The 21003-nt window shown below is 35.4% G+C and overlaps 1 protein-coding gene across 6 annotated transcripts in view; it reads left to right on the forward strand.

The window, feature by feature from the left end:
- Positions 1-21003, forward strand: part of stxbp4 (syntaxin binding protein 4) — a 90669-nt gene that overhangs the window by 27506 nt on the left and 42160 nt on the right. For all 6 annotated transcript variants that reach the window (XR_015925388.1, XM_088599636.1, XM_088599637.1 and 3 more), the window contains exons 12-16: positions 6376-6473; positions 8286-8382; positions 9181-9305; positions 9750-9839; positions 11156-11221. Coding sequence is in view for 5 of the 6 variants with exons in the window: in XM_088599636.1 (XP_088455762.1) it covers positions 6376-6473; positions 8286-8382; positions 9181-9305; positions 9750-9839; positions 11156-11221 (476 nt within the window). In the remaining variant the exon portion in view is untranslated. The remainder of the gene's footprint in view (positions 1-6375; positions 6474-8285; positions 8383-9180; positions 9306-9749; positions 9840-11155; positions 11222-21003) is intronic.

Genomic DNA, 21003 nt, shown 5'->3' on the forward strand with positions numbered 1-21003 from the left:
TCTTAACAACTGCAGACCGTGTCTTGCCTTTTAGACGCCCACTTCATCCTTCGTTTTCTAAAGCAAATGGCATATGGAAGGGGGGTGAATTTGTATTGTAAATGCGGCTGGAATTACAATGGCTTTTTAATGTAGGCTTGAGGCTGCTATGAGTACTGCAAGGTCTATTCAGTTTTAATCATAAAAAGAAACTTACAGGCTTCACAATCTTGAAGTGAGATCCCTGTAGCAAAGAGCTTCTTTAACTTGTCCTGTAAGGACAGCGACCCGTAAAAATGTAGACTACTGGGTGGCCAATCCCCTGACAATTACTATGTTTTAAGGGAGAATTTTCTATGCACTCTCAGTTGCCAAAATATTAGGGACCCCACCAAGTGAAATGTTGATCCTCGACAAGTAGCAAAAGCTACTTGAATAAGGCTCATATCCCATGAGATTTTGAAACATATTTAAGCCTTTCCCATTTTTCTAGCAGGGCCACTTTAAAATGAGGCTATGATAGGAGTAATGAAGTGTGGGACTGAACTACATATTTCATTTGTTTCACCAGTTTCCAATGGAATTGAGATCTGGAAAATGACTGTGCTGACTGGCCACATATTGGGTATCAAATAGAGAGTGTCTGTGAAACCTGTGGTCCGGATTTTTAATCTTTTAGCTTGAGTTCTTATAAAGAGGCACTTTGAGGATTATTCTCAAAATATGGCTTTGCACTGTGTGCTTGCAAAGATCCTGAAATGTTTGTGTCACATCATCAAGATTAAAAAGGACAGAAGTTTTGTCTGTGACCCAAGGGGGTGAGTGTCACATTGTATCATTTTTAGCATTGTTTCTCCATCTCATTGTTTACCATCTCTAGTGTTTTGTCTTGGCTCTGACTTATTTTCACCACAGGAAAAGTACAAAAAGGTGTGGTGAAGAAGTAAATACGTGTTGTAGTGTTGTGAAACATAAGATACAAGGCTTGGACACTGAAGCATATCAGTAACGTTAGTAACTTCATTGCCACCTCATTGCATCACTTTTAACCTGTCACGGATGTTGGAAAGGACGAACCATGGAATGGCAGGAGAGCGAAAAGACTCTATGCGTAGCGGCGAGACGGGGGTTAGCCCGGGCTCAGCTGTTCAAGAAATGCTGTATTGAAACCTATGCCCTAAGGCCATGGACAGGAGTGACCTGGTGCTAGGCGGGTCTCAGGACATCTGAATCTCAATGCTGAGCGAGGAGCAGAGCAGAAGCAGGAAGTAAATAGGCTACACAACAAGACACACCAGAAAGACATGAATAATCACAAGGAACTAGGAACAGGAGAGAAGTAGAGTGCCCTCTAGGTGTACTGGGCGTGACATAACCCTGAGGGGTGTTTTCAGAAGCTGTCTTTGGTGTATTACTTAACATGGCAAGTAACAGTCTAATCAGAGTTCACAACAGCGAGTCACACAGAACACATTGTATGGGAAAGAAACATAACACTTCTGAAGCACTTCATGAGAAAAATGAACATGCATAAAACAAATGCTTAAAGGTGTGTAACAACACCTGTTATTGTATAATGTTATTGCATTGCCTCACCCAGAAAAAGGTTCTCATTTTTGGTGGAACAGATCCAACAATGCAGTTTCAATAAATGATTCCATCAGTTGAATACATAAAGTTCATTTCAATGCATGTACATATGAAGAGGAATAAACTGTGGTTTTGAAAAGTTACAGAAGATGTCCTCTAGCCTTTTTACTATACACTTGATAGCCTCCATATGATTTTTTGCCATCTTTTACTTTAAAATAACGTGTTGTCCTGTAGTTGGAAGGTTTACCGAAGGATCAGAATTAAATATCTTTACTTTGTACAATAATATCCCACATTATGGTCACTAATGATAACTAAAAAAAACTTAAACCAATAAAGACTTTAAATAGAAATTTCTACATCTACTGTAGGTCTAGATTTTTCTTCCTTTCCCAACTTCTTAACTCCAATTTTATTAATGTCAGTGAGAGTTCAGGTGGCTCAAAAATCCAAACTTCTCATCTGATGCCTATTTTGTACGCCATCATAATCTGCTTTATTCAGCTATTTATATCATACTGTTTAAACATCCTGTAGGCTTCTGAAAAACACGTAACAGCCCTTTAAGAAACCTCAGATAAAGCAGGTCACAATACATTTTAGAGCCTTGAGGGTGTGTTAACTATTGTAAGAGTGTTTCCAGTCTGAAGTTACAAACTAGAAACTGATGTTTTGAACTTTGACCTGAATTAAAATATATATGTACCACTCACCAATTCAGATATCTCTGTGTGGACCTGTTAGCTATTTAAAAATACTGCAGGGCATGTTTGTTTGTTGTTTGACAGTTCTAATGCCTGGTATAATGCTTTTTCTTGATCTTTACCTAGAGGGATGTTGGTGCACAGATTAATAGGAGATGAAAAGATATGCAAATCAGATCTCAGCTTGGATGTCGGAGGGAGTGAGGTTGTAAAGAGGTCCAAGAATGCTTTGTGTATGTGCTTCAGTCTATGTGAGATGCTTGATAAAAGGTAGCTTTTTTGTCTGTGTAAATCAATGGGAAATCTAAAGCTCACTGGAAAGAAGTACAGTAGAGTAAGTTCAATGGAACATACTTTTCACAACCATCTGCCTGTATACACACTCTCTCAGATCACAGGTTAAGCCCAGTGGTCCAGAATGGACTAGTCTGGTCTGGACGGTCTCATTAACTGACTGTGACCAGGATTCCTCAAGTGAAGGTACAGAACTGGCCAAGAGCTGCTGGTGTTCAGTGATTTTTCTAATGCAGGAGATAGGAATGACCCATGAAACACACTGTGCCAGGTGCCTGTGAATTTGCTGTGGTGTCGATGAAGGACGTGCTGCTCCTCCGATCAATGCTTGCCAGACATAAAGACTTTGACTTTATTTGTGTCTCTAGGTACAAAGATGGCACAAATAAGGCACAAAGAAGCCTACTTTCCTGTAAGGTGTTGTTTTCCTTGGGGGTCATGTCTGGTCATTACACACTACTGCACTACCGTACCTGCAGTATGTTGCTAACCAAATATTTTATTTTGCTTGTACTGTATTCACTCATCAGCATCTTACACTAAATTAAAATGTTTGTGTGCTTGTAGGAATGTTCTCAACATTGCACTCAGATTTTTGGTTTTACGTACAGTATTCTTAAATGCTCATGTCATTAATCCCTGAGTCCATTAAATAAAATCATGAGCTTGCAATGACGAGAGCTGATACCATAACAGAAAGCAGCAAAAACAAAAAGGTATGCTAGGGCATCACCTTGACTTCCACATAAAATTCCACACGTACAGTACCACCAACATTTGCCACATTCTGGATTTCAATCAGTTTGCTTTTTTGTTATGCACTGTATCTTCAGTCCTTGTGTCTCTCAAAGTTCTAATTTCAATTTATTTTTTATTAATTAACTTGTGTAGATGCTATGGGAAAATTAAACCAAAAATATTTTATAATTGTATAAAGCTATTAAAAACATTGCAGTATTGCTTCCTTACATGAATGTCGATTATTTTACCTTTTACAGCTGTGTTCCACAGAATAGTTCATCTAATCTGATTGAAATTTCCCAAGATCTAATTTCTGCTTTGGCTTTAAAAACACCTTGTACCCTTAAATCTGATAGACACCGCTGGTGCTGGAACCTGATTAAAAATTAAAATTCCCCTCAGAGGGAGTTCTTCTGACCGGAAAAGCTAGGATTCTAACAGGTGTTAGAGTGTTTGTTTTCTATTGTCAGTTACTGTTTTATTTTTATTTGTCTTTATTTTGTGTTTTTCTGTGATTCAGTTTGAGTTAAAAAAAATACTTTGCCTTTGGAACTTGTTTCTGGTTGCCAGCAGGGGCCAAGGAGGAATTTTCCCAGACCTCCTTATCCCTAATGATACATTAACACTTACATATGGAATTCCATAGAGTGCTTGTTATAAAATGTTATCTTCTGGACATGCTGTTAGATGTAGTTACATTTGTACAGTACCTGAATCTAGAATTATCTTTCTTTTTCAGTCTTTTTCAATGTTCTCATCCAAGGGATATTGCCTTTTTATTAGTCACGTTTTATTACGTCTTTATCTTTTAGCTCTTGGAGTTTTTTTTTTGTGCAGATTTATGTCTTTATAGATATATTTTTTGTCTCCCAGAAAGGAACATTTTGTTTTCACACGGATAGAGAAAGAATAGTGTCTAGACTTATCTAACCTGAAGTAAGTTATATTTTTCTTTAAATGTTTCTGTGATGCTGAATGAAATTGAAGACCTTTAGAAGAGAATAAGATGTTTTTTATAAAAAGCATCCCTTTGTCCGATTACTTCTGAATAAAATACATAGTAAATTAAAGGGAATTGCAGCTTCACTTTGCTGTTCTTGTCTTGTCTGTACTTTTTTGGTGTATCTTTTTAAGACTTTACAAAATAAAGAGATAAAAAATGACATAGTGTAAGATAAAGAAGTTACAGATATCTAAATAGTTAGAGGTATTATTTCTTTCCAGTCTTTCTGTACTGTATTAGCTGTGCTCTTAAGCTCATTAGTGGAATATTTTTCTCTAAAGACTATGGAAATATGGCAAAATATTCCCACCTCATTTCCTTATTTTATCTGAGGTATTTTTTGTTTTCATATGTAGAATGGCAAGTACTGATTTTAGCAGGAGTATTTTAGGAAAGGTTAAATTAAAGGAGGAGTGGGTGCTTATTGTAATTTTTTATGACATCATTATTTCTCTTGGACAAAAAATTGACTTTACCACAGTAAATAAAAAAGCAGTTTGGTTCCAAACTTTAAGCCTGTCATCTTGTGTCTAACCTGTCAATCCTAATCCAAAAAAAACTAACTACTGTAATTGTTTAAATATCACCTGAAATAACGGGGTGATAATTATTTTTTGTTTAAAAGTTTATCCTGTATGTCTGGTACTCGTGGCCTTGAAAATATGCTCTTTCATTAGTTCAGGAATAAAAATATGAAAGTTTTAGTCAAAAGTAATGATTATCTCAAGATACATTACTGAACCGGCAGATCAGTTCGGAATGAGTCATGGGGAGGTTTGGATAGTAGCGCATATAGGAGCCCATGGTGTAGCTAATTTGAGTTCAGAGTTCTGTTGGATCATACTTTTTCCCTTTACTAGCTACTGCACACCAGCATTTTTTATTTTTATTTTAAGGAGAGCTCACAAGGTCAGCAAGGGAAGTTGAAACAGACTGATGGCAAAGTATAGCTGTGCAGAAGAGTTTTTTGTGTTCAGGAAGTTTGATGGAGAGCTATGAAGATGATCTTGGTTTGGTTTGAAAACAGGACAGATGGCAAATCACAAACTGTTTGTGAAGGAAGCGATGGAGGCGGTACAAGTGACTGCCAGACTGCTCACTTGGAAGGTGTCGAACATCCTGCCTGTCTTGTGAATATTTTAATACTGAGGATAATGCAGGCACACAAGGAATTCCATGTCAAACAAATAGTTTTTGAAAAGGCACTTTCTCCTATTTTTTTCCTTTTAAGTTAAATACAGTATTAAAAGGATACTAAAATTGAGTCTCCAGTCTTGTAATGTGGAAGATGCAGTTTGTCTTAAGTTTAGGTGGTTGTTTGTGGAACGACGGACTTTTTTTTACTGTAGTGCCTCATGATTACACTGCATTATGACAATGTGTGATTTCGGAAACAAGCGTGATCCAACGCTAATTTTTTTAAATCAAGCTTTGTTTCCTGAAGCTTATGAAACTCTTAAACTTCTTTTTAAGTGCCGCCAATTCAGGAAAATATTAAATGCCATATGGAAGTAGACTAAATATCCTCTGTACTACATATGGTAAAATCTAATGTAAATGTGTAAGTATATCGTGCTACTTAAACCACTTTTAAAAACTATTCAATTTAACTGACGAGCTACTATGAAAGAACTTGATATTCAAAACTTTTTCTATCCCTGAACAGAAGATTAGCACTTCATGATTATTTGAAGCCTATTAAAGATTACTTTAAAGCTTTTCTTCATTATCTATATTCCTCTTATGCAGTATTTTAACTCTACCCAGATGCTAGACACCCACTCTTAATATGACATTATATTTCCATTGTTTTATCAACCGTATATTTCAGTTCTATCTTTAAGAAAAGTGAGGCACTGAACATCTGGATTGTGCGTGCCATCTGTGAAAGGTGTTTTTAATAAACTTTTTACTATTTGTCAAACTTCTTTGATAAAAGAGAATTTCAGGCCAGTATTTAAAACTTCAAGTAAAATTTAACTGCAGTGGATTGCTCACCAGTAAAATTAATTTAATGGGTCATTTTGATAGTTCTTCCTAACACCTCTGTCTATTTTACAGAGCTGATGTCTGGCCGTCAGACTGAAAACTTTTCAACTACAGACAACAAGATTGCCCTCAGCTATGCAAGTCGGTTAAAGCTTGAGAAGTTGGAACAGGTCAGTTTTTTTCTGACTTGTAAAAATAACAAGTTGTATGCACTGTGGACTGAGTAGAGAGAAAAGCAAAGTTAAATTAAAGTATGGAAATAGTAGTATTATATGAAGTATACTTCATGCAAATTTGTAAGGAATGAAATATCCCTTTATCCCATAATATAAGTTTACCATTCTTTAAAATTGCTCCTCCTGTCATGTAATTTTACAATACAATAGTTTCACATGTATGCTATATTTACATTCTCAAAAACCAATTTTTTTAAATGTAGAGTCAGTCCCAAGTGCAAAGTCCTGATATGCCACCTTAAATCTCAAGAGTGAATGAGAAGTAGCCAGTCCTGGCCAGCCTAATAAAATGAGAAAGGGATTTAGAGTGAAAACTGGAAAAGGGAACATTAATATGAAACTACTTGATACATTACATTCAGTTATAAACTAAACAAGTTAGTGACTAGGTATCATTTACTGGACTACAGTACATGACTTCTCTGGGTTTTGCATCACATACTGTATATCCTATAGATGCGGAGGGTTCTTCATGACGCTAAGAGCTGTATGGCTGCCATGTAAACCCACAGCAGCCCTTCCATTTGGAACTTACTGACACACCCTCAATCTCACAGACTATTTTAAAGAGGTGAAAAGTCAGTGAAACTAGATCTAGACTGTTTGAGTTCAACATGATCATATTTAGTGAAGAAGAAAAATTGTTACTGAAACTTTGTTCAGGCAGCATTTGTCTGGTTATTTTGTACTTGTCCTTTGCTTAGATAGCTTAACTCAGTTTGCCCAGATGGATCTGAATTTCATCATGAAACATATTTTCAGCTAACACACTCCCTTATCTAACAAGGAGATTTTGAAGCGTTACAATCAATGAGGCATGCTATATTACTCTATATTACCCTTGCACTTTACTTTTTGCTTGATTTTCTGTGAAGAAATGGCTTTGTCGTGATCAGCTTAAAAACTTTTAACTGATTGGATTGTGAGAAAATATTTTTAAATTGCTTCCTAAAAATCTCTTTTTATGTGACTTAAGAAGTAATATAGAAATGTTCAACATAATTAGTAAAATAGAGCAAAGTCTGATATATACAGTAGTTGAATCGTAGCTGTGAAGTATAATGTACTGTAATTGAGAAACAAAGAGTGAAAGGACTGGGGTCACCCTATGACTGTTGCAAAATTGCCTTTTGTTATTGCAAATATATTACATAACATACAGTAGCAAGCAATAACAATCCAATCTGATCTTGATCAGGGATGGGCAAAAATAAGGTTGTTCACCCAGCTGTGCATAATTATATGTGACTTTGCAACCTTTTCACAGACTTGTCGCTCAATAAACTATTATTATATTGTGATCATGTGGTAGAACTTTAATCGAGCACTTGTCTATGGTTTGCAGAGTATGCTCTGTTACAGCATCAGTCTGTACTGGAACTCTTGGGTGCACTGCAGAAAATCGATACTGAGAAACAACATTAACAGTCTTTGCGTGACAGTTTTGCTCTGAATTTTTGCAGTTTAGGCCATTTAATTTACCTGAAACAATCATTTTTATACAGAGATTAGTATGGCTATATGATGGTGTTTATTAAATGTTAAAATCAAGACCAAAAAAGGTCAAATATAATTCCTCCAAACTTTAGATGCCGGAGGTGTGTGTTCCCTTCATATTCATTCATATGTACATCTGTGCTTTTTTCAAGGCTTTTTAACACTCCTTGTAAATCACCGCTTAAAAAGACTTTTGTTTCTTTAATGCAGTGACCTGCTAATTAACAAATGTTTGTGTCTTCCGTTAAGGCACTGGGATATCTAGGGATAACGCCTACAGATGCCCAGCAGCAGGCTGTGAGGGACCGTTTACAAATTGACTCTGAAGGAACAGTGGCCTATGGAGGTGAGCAAGGAGCTTGACTGTTATACTTGATGTCTTGTGGTTTTGCAAAGATTCTCTGACTGCTCTGAACTCTTTTATTGTAGTACCAAAAATTCATGATTTGCAGATATAGTACATTGGTTGTCTTCCTGTCTGAGTATTTTATTTTTAAATATTTAACCCATTCTCAATGAAAATGATTTCCATTGTACCCTCCACCCCACCCCTCTTATAACCCACCATAAAATTTGGGGTGTTAACATTTATAGTTTAAAAACAATTTGTGCTCACACAGTAGAATGGAAGAGAATGTGTTTCTGAAAGGAGAAAAGACATGCAAATACAAATTGTAGAGTGATTAAATGCTCTACAGAAAATTAGAAAAATAGCGAAAAGTAGTGAAATTAGATAATATTTTTAGATGAATTCCACTCATCAGAAAAAAAGGTCCATTATTATACCATTGGTCTCTTTCTTAAAGGAATCATATGCATGTAAAAATGAGTAAATAGGTTAACCAATTATGCCTGTACTTAAACCTACAGTATTTTAACTATAACTGTGCATGCCAGATGAAAGGTGGTCTCAATTACACCTATACTACTTGTATAGGTGTAATTTATATGTAATTAATTACATGATTTTATTATTTACATTCATCAGTGTTACAGGTCTCATACTGACAGAGACTGATTCTTTGGCATTCCTTTAATCCTATTAGTAGCTTTCAATATTTTAAAATAGATACTTTTAAATGTTATGGCCTTGCAAAAGGAGGTACTAGTGTTTTAATTCTCAGATGTCTTGATTTCTGCATAGATTTTGTGCAAGTTACCAGAGAGCTCTTCAAGTTACAGCTTGACGATTCTGGGTTAGGTCATGGCATAACAAGATTTGCATCAAGTAATCTTACAAACCTTCTAGAACCTGCAGCCCATCAACAGGTATGTATAGCAATTGCCTGTGTAAACGGAGTCTTTTGTTTGTAGCCAAATGTACATTTTTCTCCATGGAAACAGGCAGAGATTCTTAGGAGTAGTGCTGTTCAAATCCAATTAGCTAATGCAGTGCTTTCACATGTTTCGGAAATAGCCACTGAAGATAAAGAAATACATGTACGTATATATTATTTCAATTTGAATGTTTTAATAGATTATTTTAAATATTTTCTGCATAGAAATGAAATCATGGAGCAAACCTACGCAAAGACTGTTACATAGTAGTTCAGAGTCAAGTCGGTTAAAGGTAAATGAAGTGCTGTATGCATACATTTAAAAAACAGAGTATAAATACAGTAATTGCCTTCATTAACCCACATGCTCCAGAGACGTTAGTAAAAAAGTTTTTAGCATGTAGTGTTTGCCTGAATCAGTGGTGTTTTGTAACAGGTTACAACATCAGACTCTGAAGAGCTGGATGAAATGGAGTCACTGAGAAAGGATCACATTGAGGCTCTCAGACAGGTGAAGAAACTGCAGGTAAATGCACTCTTGAAAATTGTTTAATTCTTGTAATGGTGTCCTTTTATTCATTACACACACAGTAATATACTTAGTAGTGTTTATTACCTGTAGGTGAGGTTTTGTGTTTTGTTTCTGTTCCTGTTGTTTTTGATGTTTTCAACACCACCGTCCAAAAGCTTCAGACACCAGCTGCTGTGGTTTTGTAACATTGTTGAGTTGATGTTGAGCCAAAATTATTCATCAAGAAGTTGTTACTTTAATGAAAAGTGAAGCATATATCGTTCAAAACTCAATCAACCAGTTCAGTCGATTTTTATGTGGTTTAGTGCTCTTTGCAACGTGTTGCCACAGAGCACTTTACAAGTGATAACAAGCACACAATAAATGAATACATGTATAATTTATTCATGATTTAAAAGTGGAGACATATCCACAGTACTGTTATTTGTTCTCTGCGTTTCGTCACGCAGACAATGGTTCATGTTTCACTGCCTCAAGACATGCTGTCATTTGACTTGCAATGTATCTAGTAACGGCCATTGTATATTTTTGAATGATTTGTTTTTGCAAACTTCCTATTAGAACTAAAGCCAACTTGAAGTTTTATACATTGCACTAGCATTCACTTCAGTCACCTAATACAAACTGCAATTGTATCACACTTTGAAAGTGTGATATGGATCCTAAAGTGGTTTTCATCCACCAGTGAAGTGCAGCATAAACCTAGGTGATATGTGGCAGCAATTCTGAGCCAACAGCCCCAGTGCACATCAGATGGATTGGAGAATTTAGAGAAATTACTCCACCAATTGAATTAAGGGGTAAACATAGGTAGGAAAACTTGTGCAAGCCCAAAGTGGAATTTAACAAGTTCACATTGTTCCAAGGCATCTACAATGACCTCGTAGTCAGGTCTCATCCAAATGACTGCACTTCCTACAGTACAATGTACCTTTTCCCCATACTGAAGAAATAGGTTTGGAGATTCTAGTCCAGAGAAAAGGGTGTCACCTACTTTTCCATCGACACCATTTATTTTTCCATCGACACAGGCCCAGCCTTGCTTAACTTTTAAGATCTACAACGATCAGAAAACAATATGGTGAAGCTGCTGTCTAAAAGATATTTTCTTAAGTTAAAAGCTTTGAAATGTTCTTAGATTAGAACAGTTTTAACATGATAGACACTCCTATCCCAATCACATTACCCAGCACATATTTCAGAACTATGTTGGCTGATTTAGACTCATTTTAAAAATAATGTTAAATGAGTACTGATGAAGAGCCACTGTAGAGAATTTATTAGAGGTATTGTTTCTTTTATTTCTATAGGATCAACTAAATGAATCGGAAAATCTGCGCCTTCAGATGCAGGAGGAATTGAAAAAGATTAAACAGGTAAAATTTGTGTTTATGGACTGAGAAAAATCCCTCTCTGACATTCTTCAGTGCTAGTAGCAGTGAAACCACTAGGGGGAGCTCCCATCGCACAAGCTTATGGTAGTGAGTGTCTTCAGTGTGGCAGGGGCAACACAACAGCGTGAGCCTCTCAAGTTTAAAGGGGCTCATTAAATGCTAAAGCAGAAAAACAGATTGTGCCAATCTGCAAAATACTGAACCCAAATATCAGAACAATAGTAAACCATTACTTTTTACAACCTATTGTGGTTGTGATGTTAGAAGTAAACAAATGATCAATTGAGATAATAAAGCAAAAAATCCCTTGGGTTCTACAAAAAAGAAAATTGGTTTAAAGAGAAATATGAAGCTCATGGTGCTGGATAAGAACCATGGTTTGGAGTTGTTTATTGTTTTTCATAGACAATAACTTTTTTCCCTGAGGGCAAATATTTCCTTTAAGCAAGTATTTCCTTCAAGAATTCCAGTTAAAGGAAATTAAAGCTAAAATGTACTCTAGATCATTTGTGCCCAGATTGCTTGCATTACTCTTCTCTAGGTTTTATGATCCAGTAGTCCACATTTCATTTAGATTTCTGAAGATAGTGAACACAAAAGATGATTGTCTTTGCAAATTACATAAAAATGCATCTCGTGGTCCTCCTCATAGAAATCTATATTTACTGCAGGGGAAAGGAAAGCAGTGCATAAGAATCCAGTTTAGAATTCGTTTATAATTAGTTAGACTTTTGTCACAGTTAATAACAACCTTATCCTGGAGGCAAAGAAAGCCCAGAGTTAATTTCATTGTTAGAAGTAAAAACAAGTTTTTATTTTATCATTTGGTTTTGCCTGATTACTTTGCACACACTATTATCATATGTAAAAGCATACGAAAAATCGTTCTCCCTATGATTTTATATTAATATTAAACATGTTTAATTTTGTATCTGAATTACCTTGCCGATATGCTGACTCTTAGAAAAGGCACAGGAACGATTTATTTTCCAGGGACTGCAATAAAAATGCAGTTGAACAAAGATTGCCTTTTTTCAATTAACAGCGTTGTTCCTATAGTAACTGCATTGTTAGTTTGACTACTGTTTGTGTGTCCTGAAGTACTAGTTCAAATGCATAATCCATTTTATGTAAATAATCCAAATCACACAGTTAGCTTCTGTAAAATTAAATTTGAATACAGCTTCCTGAAATTACAATTTCTTTATTCAGGAAGTCATGGTTTCAGCTTTATACCATATATACAGTATTAACACTCTGAAATGTGACACATTGTTTGGAAGATAATGCTTTTGCCTTCCCAGAATTCAGCATACATACACACATACATACAGTGAGAGCCTGTATCATTTTACCATTTTCACACAAAAATGCTTTTATGAGTGTCATTAAAGCAGTTTTTGCTTTTGAGAGTGAACACAAATATCCTCACAAGCCTTTCTATTTAATACAAGCCAGCCCTTCACATGTTTGGACATTTATAGTAAAATAACACATGGAAATGAATGAGATTTAAGTAGACTTTGGCAATGAAGTATCTCTGGAAAAGCACCGATTTAAATCTGGCACATCATTGTCTATTTTCTTGTGAAAAATATCTTGCTCTCTTCAGTACTGTTACCTTAAATCAAGTGTTGTATTAAAAGTAAGAATTGGAAATGTGTTAAAAATATTGAAGTATTATGAAAGTTATGCAAACCTGTGCATGCAGTTTCTTAAGTTTAAATATTGTACCTCATTTTAATTAATGTATTATTGATACAGCATTAAACACTTGATATATTTATTCTTACCTCTCTTGCTCGATTTCCCATAGATTTTAATAGAAAGCAAAAGTTTCAAAATTAAAAATATTAACCTTTGCTTAAGGGAATTAAAACACAAGGTCTTGGTCCCATATACAGTATTTAATGTTTTCCTTTTTTACCAGTCATGAGGAAGAATCTGTGACCGATTCTTCAGATTCGATATTTCATATTTTTTTCAGATGTTTTGCATTATACGTTATCCTCTCCTCAGACTGCAAATGAGCGTAATTCTCTCAGTTATTCACACAGGGAGATGAGGAACTCTATTAGTTGGTATTACGAACCTTGGTCCCAGGCACTGACTTTTACATGAACATTTTTGGTGCGCAGTACTGAATTTGACCATTTGAGGTCCCTGCATTCTGTTGATATAATGAAGTCAGCTGGTTACAAAGTAGCAGGCTTTTAATCAAGCTCGCTGGTCAGCACTGCATCAAAGGTTTTCTGCTGCGGTGCCCAGAGGGCTAAAGATTAGTCTTTCTCAGAAGAGAATTAAAAGCTCTGAGTGCTGTGGGAAACTAGCACAGAGGGCTTTGGAGTAGAGCGGTTAGAGATAAGCTGGACAGAAATGATACTGTCCAAAAGTTTAAAAAAAGACTAAACAATCCCTACAGTACTTCTGTGCAAGAAAATTCTATGTTACAGAAAGCTGGACTTTTGCACCCTATTGTGCTTTTAAAGAACCTGGTTGTCATGTGCTATTTCTTGCTGAATGCATGGCAAGTGATATGAAGTTCGGAAGTGTGGGTGTTTTTGCTGTAAAGTGATCCACTTCCCAGGCCTGAAGGTCTCTTCAGATGGATTTGCAGTATCATGTCATTTAAATGATGAGTGAAGGGCTTGGTTCTTGGTTTGCTTCTGTGATTTACTGTACTTATTGGGCATAAAAATGGGTTTGTATGAAAGCTGCTTTACACAGGAGTAGGAGCTGGAGGTCTAAAACCAAAGAGAAATATTCGAGATTTTATTTTAAAAAAATGATTAATGACGCCAAAAAGGAATTTAAAATGTCAGTCTAAAGCTTTTGTGTATTTTTCAAAATTCTTTTGTTTTAAGCTTAATTTTTCAAGTGCTTATGGATTTTTCGTGAGGTAGCTGCTTTGTACAGCCTGTCCCAAACTACATGGCTTAGTATTCTTCAGAAAAATACGAAGGTTATAAATTACTTTACTTTCTTACATTTGCTTATCTTTCTTATTATTTTTATTTAGATAATAAAGTAAACTTCCTCATTTCTTTCCTGTCATCTTTATAATGTTGTGCTTTGTAAATTTTATTTTTTTTATTCATTTACATTAGTGTTTAGTTTTTTTTTGGTCTGTGAACAGTAATGTTTTTCATCAGGTTGGGGCTGCTCAGATTTTTAAATACAAACTTATAGCTCCGGAGATGACAACTTAGGAATCAAGGTTTTTCTTAATTTATTAAGGGTAATAAATATTGTTACCCTATGTTAACCTTTATTATTAAGTCAAAGTTGTTAATTGCAATTTGCCCAAAGAATAACATTACTTTCCAGTGAAATTTAAGATTTGAATTCCTGAATTCTGAAAAGGTGTACTAGGTGTACAATTCAGGTCTTGAATTGTCACTTTTCACAATCTGAAATGTAGTTCAGTTTAGTTATAACATAATAATATTAATATTTATAATTATTTACAATGATGTCTTTGTGACTAAGCAAGGCATAATGTGGCAATTATTAAATGCAAAGTTAAAAGAGTATTTTATCATTTTCCTTTTCCACTATAATCTTGCAAAATTCCCTAAATGTGTTCTTTATCCTTGAGTTATTAACAAAACTGGAAGTGCAGCACAAGTGTGGCTCCTAACAAGGTGAAGCTGTAAGAACTGAAACATTCTATTAATATCACGGATACAAAGCAGTAATGCGAACACCCGGTAAGTACAGTATCAGTATATACTCCTTGTTTACAGTGAAGAGCTATTAGCAAATTACTTTACCAGTCTGAGAACTAAGAACAAACACAAGAGCTCATAGGTGCCGTCTAAACAGATGCATGGCATCTGAGGCATGGCAAGGTGGTCAGGAACTAAGCGGTTCTGTTTTCTGGGCTTCCTTAATCAGAGAGAGCAAGGTGGTGTGTAGGGAGATGTAAGAGACTGAAGACAGGCAGGAGAGCAATGGCTGAGGCGATGGCAATAGAGAACCAGAGGAGGGATTGGAGTAATGGAGTAGCGTGACAAAAGCCAAGGCAAGACACAGAATTCTGGATTGGCAGTGGGCAGATGGAATTGGCAGGGAATCTGGCCAACAGGGAGTTAAAGTAGTCTAGGCAGGAACGTACCAGGGACTAGTCTAGAAGTTGTATAAAACAGTTGATAAGGAAGGGGCGGATTCTGCAAATGTTGCTGAAGACGAAGCAGCAGGAGCATGCCAGAGAAGCAATGTGTTGAGTGCAACACCGAGGTTCTTGGCACAGGAGGGGGGGAAAAGGGTGGTAGTGGAGTCAAAAGGTGAAGAGATGGAGAGGTCCGCACAGGGGCAAGGGGAGGAAGGGAGGAAAAGGAGGTCAGAGTTCGACAGATTGAGTCTAAGATGATGGCGTGCATCCAGGATAAAAATGGCTGTGAGACGGGCAGAAATACAGTAGGAGACCTCAGAGTATCAGAGGGAGGAAAACAGAAGAAGATTTGTGCCTCATCAGCATAAAAATGATACGAAAAGCCATTAGAAGAGTTAAGGGGACATGGGGACCTTATCAACACAATGCAGTCAAAGCATTCAGGAAATATAGACCTGGTTTGCCCTAATAGGGACCTATCAGTGCAGTGTATCCGTATCTTGACTATGCTCATGTTCCTGTTTTTTTTTTTTGGTTCAACTGCTAGCTCCTGTCATTGCTAAGAAGGAAGTTAACTAAAAGATGGTAGCTGGGCATCAAGTACAACACAAAATAATAAACACTTTGCCTCATTTAAGATGCAAAACACACTCTTCAATAGCCCCAGGTTTGAATTATGATCAATTATATGTCAAGCAAACCCATAGGGAAACATTTGTTGAGGTACCAAATTAAAAGAAAGTCAGAAACAAAGAGGTCACTTTTATTCTTTTCTTTTTATGTGTTGTTTCAAAATTGTTTTTTACAACTGTTTTATTTCTCCACTTTTTGGAGATTTGTTTAATGCTTCAAAATGTGAAAAAAATTATAACATTAATATAATATTACAGTCAAGGTAGTGTTACAGTATATTAAAGTGTCTAAGGATGTGCTTCAGTCCAGCAGAGAAGATCAGGAAGATTAACCTGTACAAAAAGCTTCAGCATTAAGTTCCTTGTTGATGTTTTATTTTCCTTTCTTAAAAAATGTATTCCCTATGATCATTTTTAACATTACTTCAGCATTTACTTACAGCTTCATGCACATCCATGAAGGATTGGTTAGTTTTAGTTAAAATGAATTTATGAATAAAACCCTTTCCATAAGAATCATCTGCTTTCAAGACTGCTGCACCATCAGGAGAACTCTGGTCCTGTTTGAAGTGTCATATCAGATAAAAGATTGCTTTGACACCAGAGACCAGCTTTTCCTTTAGAAAATGTCAGATAGTGGAACAGATGGCTTCATTCATTCTTTCTTTTCAAAATTTTGTAACCTTAACCTTTTTATGTTCATGTTGATTTCGGTGGTATAGCTATGTTTAGTTTTTTTCAGAAATGATTTGCTACAGTATGTGGTAAACAACAGCACAATTCTCGTGTGTACTGGGGTATTTTTCTTTCTTTTCATGTAATGTAATGAGACCACAACATGACATTTTCATTATTTTGGGACTTGATTTTAGGACTTGATACATCTTGGTGGCCAAAGTGAACTGGCTGTGGGTGCTGCTTTGATGTTTCTGTAGCCGATGTTTGGGAAGATTGTGTTTTCAGGAAATCAAAGAATATTTATGAGGTTGAAAATTGCCCCAGTCTTGAAATTAGGAAAATGACATAGATCATCAGCATGAAAGTGTATCACATGCTGCAGAATATTAAAAGACATTATTTTTTAAAATTCACACTGTGTTAATATAATATCCTAGATATCGAAATAATATAGAGGAAAATATCATAGCATGGAATTAAAAAATTTGGGTTGCAATACCACTACAATTCAAAGCAGAAGAGTGAAAATTGAAATTTGGAGGGTGGGATTCAATATAAAAAGAGACCTGTAAAAGGAAAGGAAAATTCTAATCAGAACTATCTTGTTTAAGCGAAGGGTGAGATGAAAATCTACAGTGGGTGAATTTTTCTTTTTCAATTTCATGGTGACCTGACAAGGCAGTCTCAGTCAGCCGTATCTTGGTTGTTGTGGTGACCTCTCATGTCAAAGTTATGAGCTTATACTTGGTCATAGTGTGTCCTGTTCTATACACAATGAGTTATAAAAGATTACCAAAAAACAAAACAAACCAAAAACAACTATCGGCGCAGTAGAGTGTGTCTAAGAGTGTTATAATCCACAGCAGTCTTTTTGCTTTGACTTTGCATTCTAAGCCAAGCTTTTTGGATCTGTTGCCTTTGCTTTTCATGCTACAGTTGTCATCAGAGTGACAGGCTTACATAAAGGTTATCAAACATGAAAAGAATGGGAATTATTATGCTTAGTATACAAGTCAAAGTTCTGCCCTCCTCAGTTTGAATGTGTACTGTACAGGGCAGATGGGAGAAATAATTCTTGAATGACTTCAGGTCTTTGAACATGTGTTGGGAGCTTTATGAAGGAACCAAACTGTGTCTATGCTCTCAAAAAAACAACACAGTAGATTTTAAATTAAGGGATTTGCAAAAACAAGTTATTGTTAGCACCTACTTCTTTTGTCATGTCTTTGCAATAGAATTTATAAAAAAGGACAGAAGAATACAGAAAAGGTTGTTTTTTTTATTATGTTTTATTTATACACAGGTACAATAGTAAAGAAGGTAGCAAATTCACAGGTCTTTTTTTGACGTTGGCTGTATTACAGCTAACTGCCAGACAAAGCGAACCTGAAAACACACTCCTACTTGCCATGTAATATGATGTGGTACAGTGTAAAGGTCACTGTGTTTTCTTTAATTAAATACTGAAGATATTGTGGGTTAAATTCAGTATACTTTTTCAAATGACTAATGTTTTCAACTTTAACCTCATGCCTTTAAGAATGCTTTTGTTTAAATTTTAAAGCATTTTACTGAGATGCGTAAGCATTTTACACATTTCAGTGTAATGAACAAAATCAAGTAAAATTGGGGTCTCTAACACTTTCAATTTTTTTTAAATTTAATTTATCATTTAACTTATTGTATTCCTTCACCTATTGAATCTTGATATACAATTGCTTATAAGTTGGGTCTAGTCATTTTAATTGTGTGTAATTTTGTTGCATGCAGTTCATTTTCAGTACACCAGTAAAAATGTATTTCAGTAAGAAACATGTCACCTTGCTTTGTGACACTCATGAATTCAGAAGTCCAAATGTTAAGCACCTGCATTTCTTATTTGGATTGTTCCTGAAAGTTTGTGTTCCAATCTTTTGTGAATATCAAAATGAAAAAGATAGCAAAACATAACAACAAACCGTGAAACATACAATCACAAATAATTGCAAATCAGACTGTTCTTTCCTCATTGTTCCAAAACCTTTTTATCATGAAGCAATGATACAATGCTTTTCTCAAGCAATCTTCATGAACAGATGGATGTCTTATGTGGGTGCTGCCTGTATAGGACTAACTGCAGATCGGAGGCTGGTTTATCATCCATTCAGTAATTCTCAGTGCAGTTATCTAAAAATAAGCACTTTTTAGTGCGACCTACATTACCACCAGTAAAGGGAACCACACAGGATGGTTTGCAGTGAAAAATGCCTACGTGACACTTGCCATATACACTTTTCAGCCAGTCAGCTTGTGCTTTCTGACTGTGCTGGTTTTCTTGCACAAATGTGGGGCAGAGATTCAAAACATCTTATATATTCCCTCCTGTCCTTTATTGTAGAAGAAGCAGTGTCATTCATAATTCTTCAATAAACACAGATGTATAAAGGGATGTCCAGATTTCTCAAATCTTGGGTGATAGTGTCAGCCTTCTGTGTGAGCATATGCATCTGGCCCTGCTGAAGCAATGCTGTTAGATATGGAAATATAGCAGGACCATTTACATATAGCAGTACATTGTGATGTTTTTTTTCATTTAAGCTTCCTTAACCTGAATGTTTATATTTTTCCTGTGCCAAAATGCCATATTAAAATATTAAAATGAATTGGTGCCATAAGGTGAATTAAGCATTTGAATTAAGAATTTGACACCTTATAATTGCTTTCTTGAATTGAGCAGCAGTTGGAGAGGTTGTCAATTAAAAGAGATAGCTGCTTATTAGTTAGCTGTGTATTGTTTATGCATTAATCCTAAAATTAAAGTTGCCTTGAATCACTTAATTTAGTCACAGTAGGAGAGAAGCATTTTCTGAAAAAAAATGTGCAAATAAAAGGTAAAGAACTAAAGGAAAAGCAGTGTGATTTGTATCAACTTTCTGCACAAACGCCCACATGTTTTGGATAGTTAAAATAAATGAGTTAGCATTAACCATTTGGATTAAAAGGCAGGTGTTTAATTACTGTATTTCTTGCTTAACAAAAATCTGAACTTGAGAAGTAAGCAATCTTAACAGTCTTAAATAAACAGAGAAAGATTTCACCTGGCTGGCAATGAACCAAGTCTGCAGAAGATGAATATTTTGTACAGATTTTAAATGAAAATGCTGTCATGCTGATTATGTGAAAAGGGTTAGAGGAGCTAGGAAATAAAGGTATTTTCATCAATAGATGCATTCATTTTATTTTCTGACATCTAATTTACAGACCTAAGTCATCCAAGCAGTTAATGATTTAATATTTTCCCATTTAAATTCTGATTACTAGTCTAATTAAGATTCTTTTACTGTAAGAAAAATGGCAGTAGTTCATTATATTTAAAAAGCCTTAATTAAGGACTGCACAATTAGGATGGATTTCATAAGCTCTGTATTGTATGCAGTCCTTTGTAATTTTTAAAGTATTACTAATGTGCACTTCTTTCTTATATCCTCTCCATCCCTATGTATGCAGAACTCTATTTAAGTAGGCTTTCCCTGTAATTCATATACACTGTAAAGAGCAACTTTCACTCATTGACACAGACATTTCATGCTGGGCTCTAATTGGCTAATCCTGATAGTTTCACTTGTCTCTTCTGCTGTTAGATCAGGGTGAACTGACTAACTTTGGTTCCCAAGGAAACTAAAGGATGATTCTATCAAAATTGGAGGTCATTCTGCTTGGAGCTTTCGGTTTTTCAATTATTTAATCTATTTTTTAGTTTTGAATGAAAACAATTTCCCTTACGAAAATAAAAATCTGTTTATTTAATCTGAAAGTTTGTGTAAATATACATTGAAAAATGTCATGGCCAATGGTCCATAAGAATTAAGGACATGAGCAGTATTTCAAAATACTGTTTAGTCTCCTGTTACTGTGGAAGAATACTGCATTTACTGCAGGCCCAATAACAATACGGCAAAATTCTCGGAAGCTAAACCACAAACCACAAACCTGATAAATGCGGAGGTGTACTTCAAGTTCTTCTCCCGGCTTCCCCAAGGGCAGTGGCCAGTACAAATCTTTAGTGGACGAGTGTTTCATACAAATTATATTTCTGTAAAAGACGTGAAAGCTTTCATACTCTAGCTTAACTGTTTGATTCCAAGTGATAGTTAAAAACTGCGTACCATCAACATACGTTTTTTTAAGGATATTTAAATTTGCCAAAGAATATGCCAAAGAGAAAATTTATTTTTAGTCCAAATGTTTCACGTCTGTATTTTGTCCATAATATTTTTTTACTTTTGACAATACAGCACTTTGACATTTTTTTTACATTTAATTTACATGTTAAAAACCACTATCTTTCAAATAAATGTAAA

This window comes from Lepisosteus platostomus, chromosome 11, assembly GCF_059453375.1.
Source record: "Lepisosteus platostomus isolate fLepPlt1 chromosome 11, fLepPlt1.hap1, whole genome shotgun sequence".
NCBI classification, from domain to species: domain Eukaryota; kingdom Metazoa; phylum Chordata; class Actinopteri; order Semionotiformes; family Lepisosteidae; genus Lepisosteus; species Lepisosteus platostomus.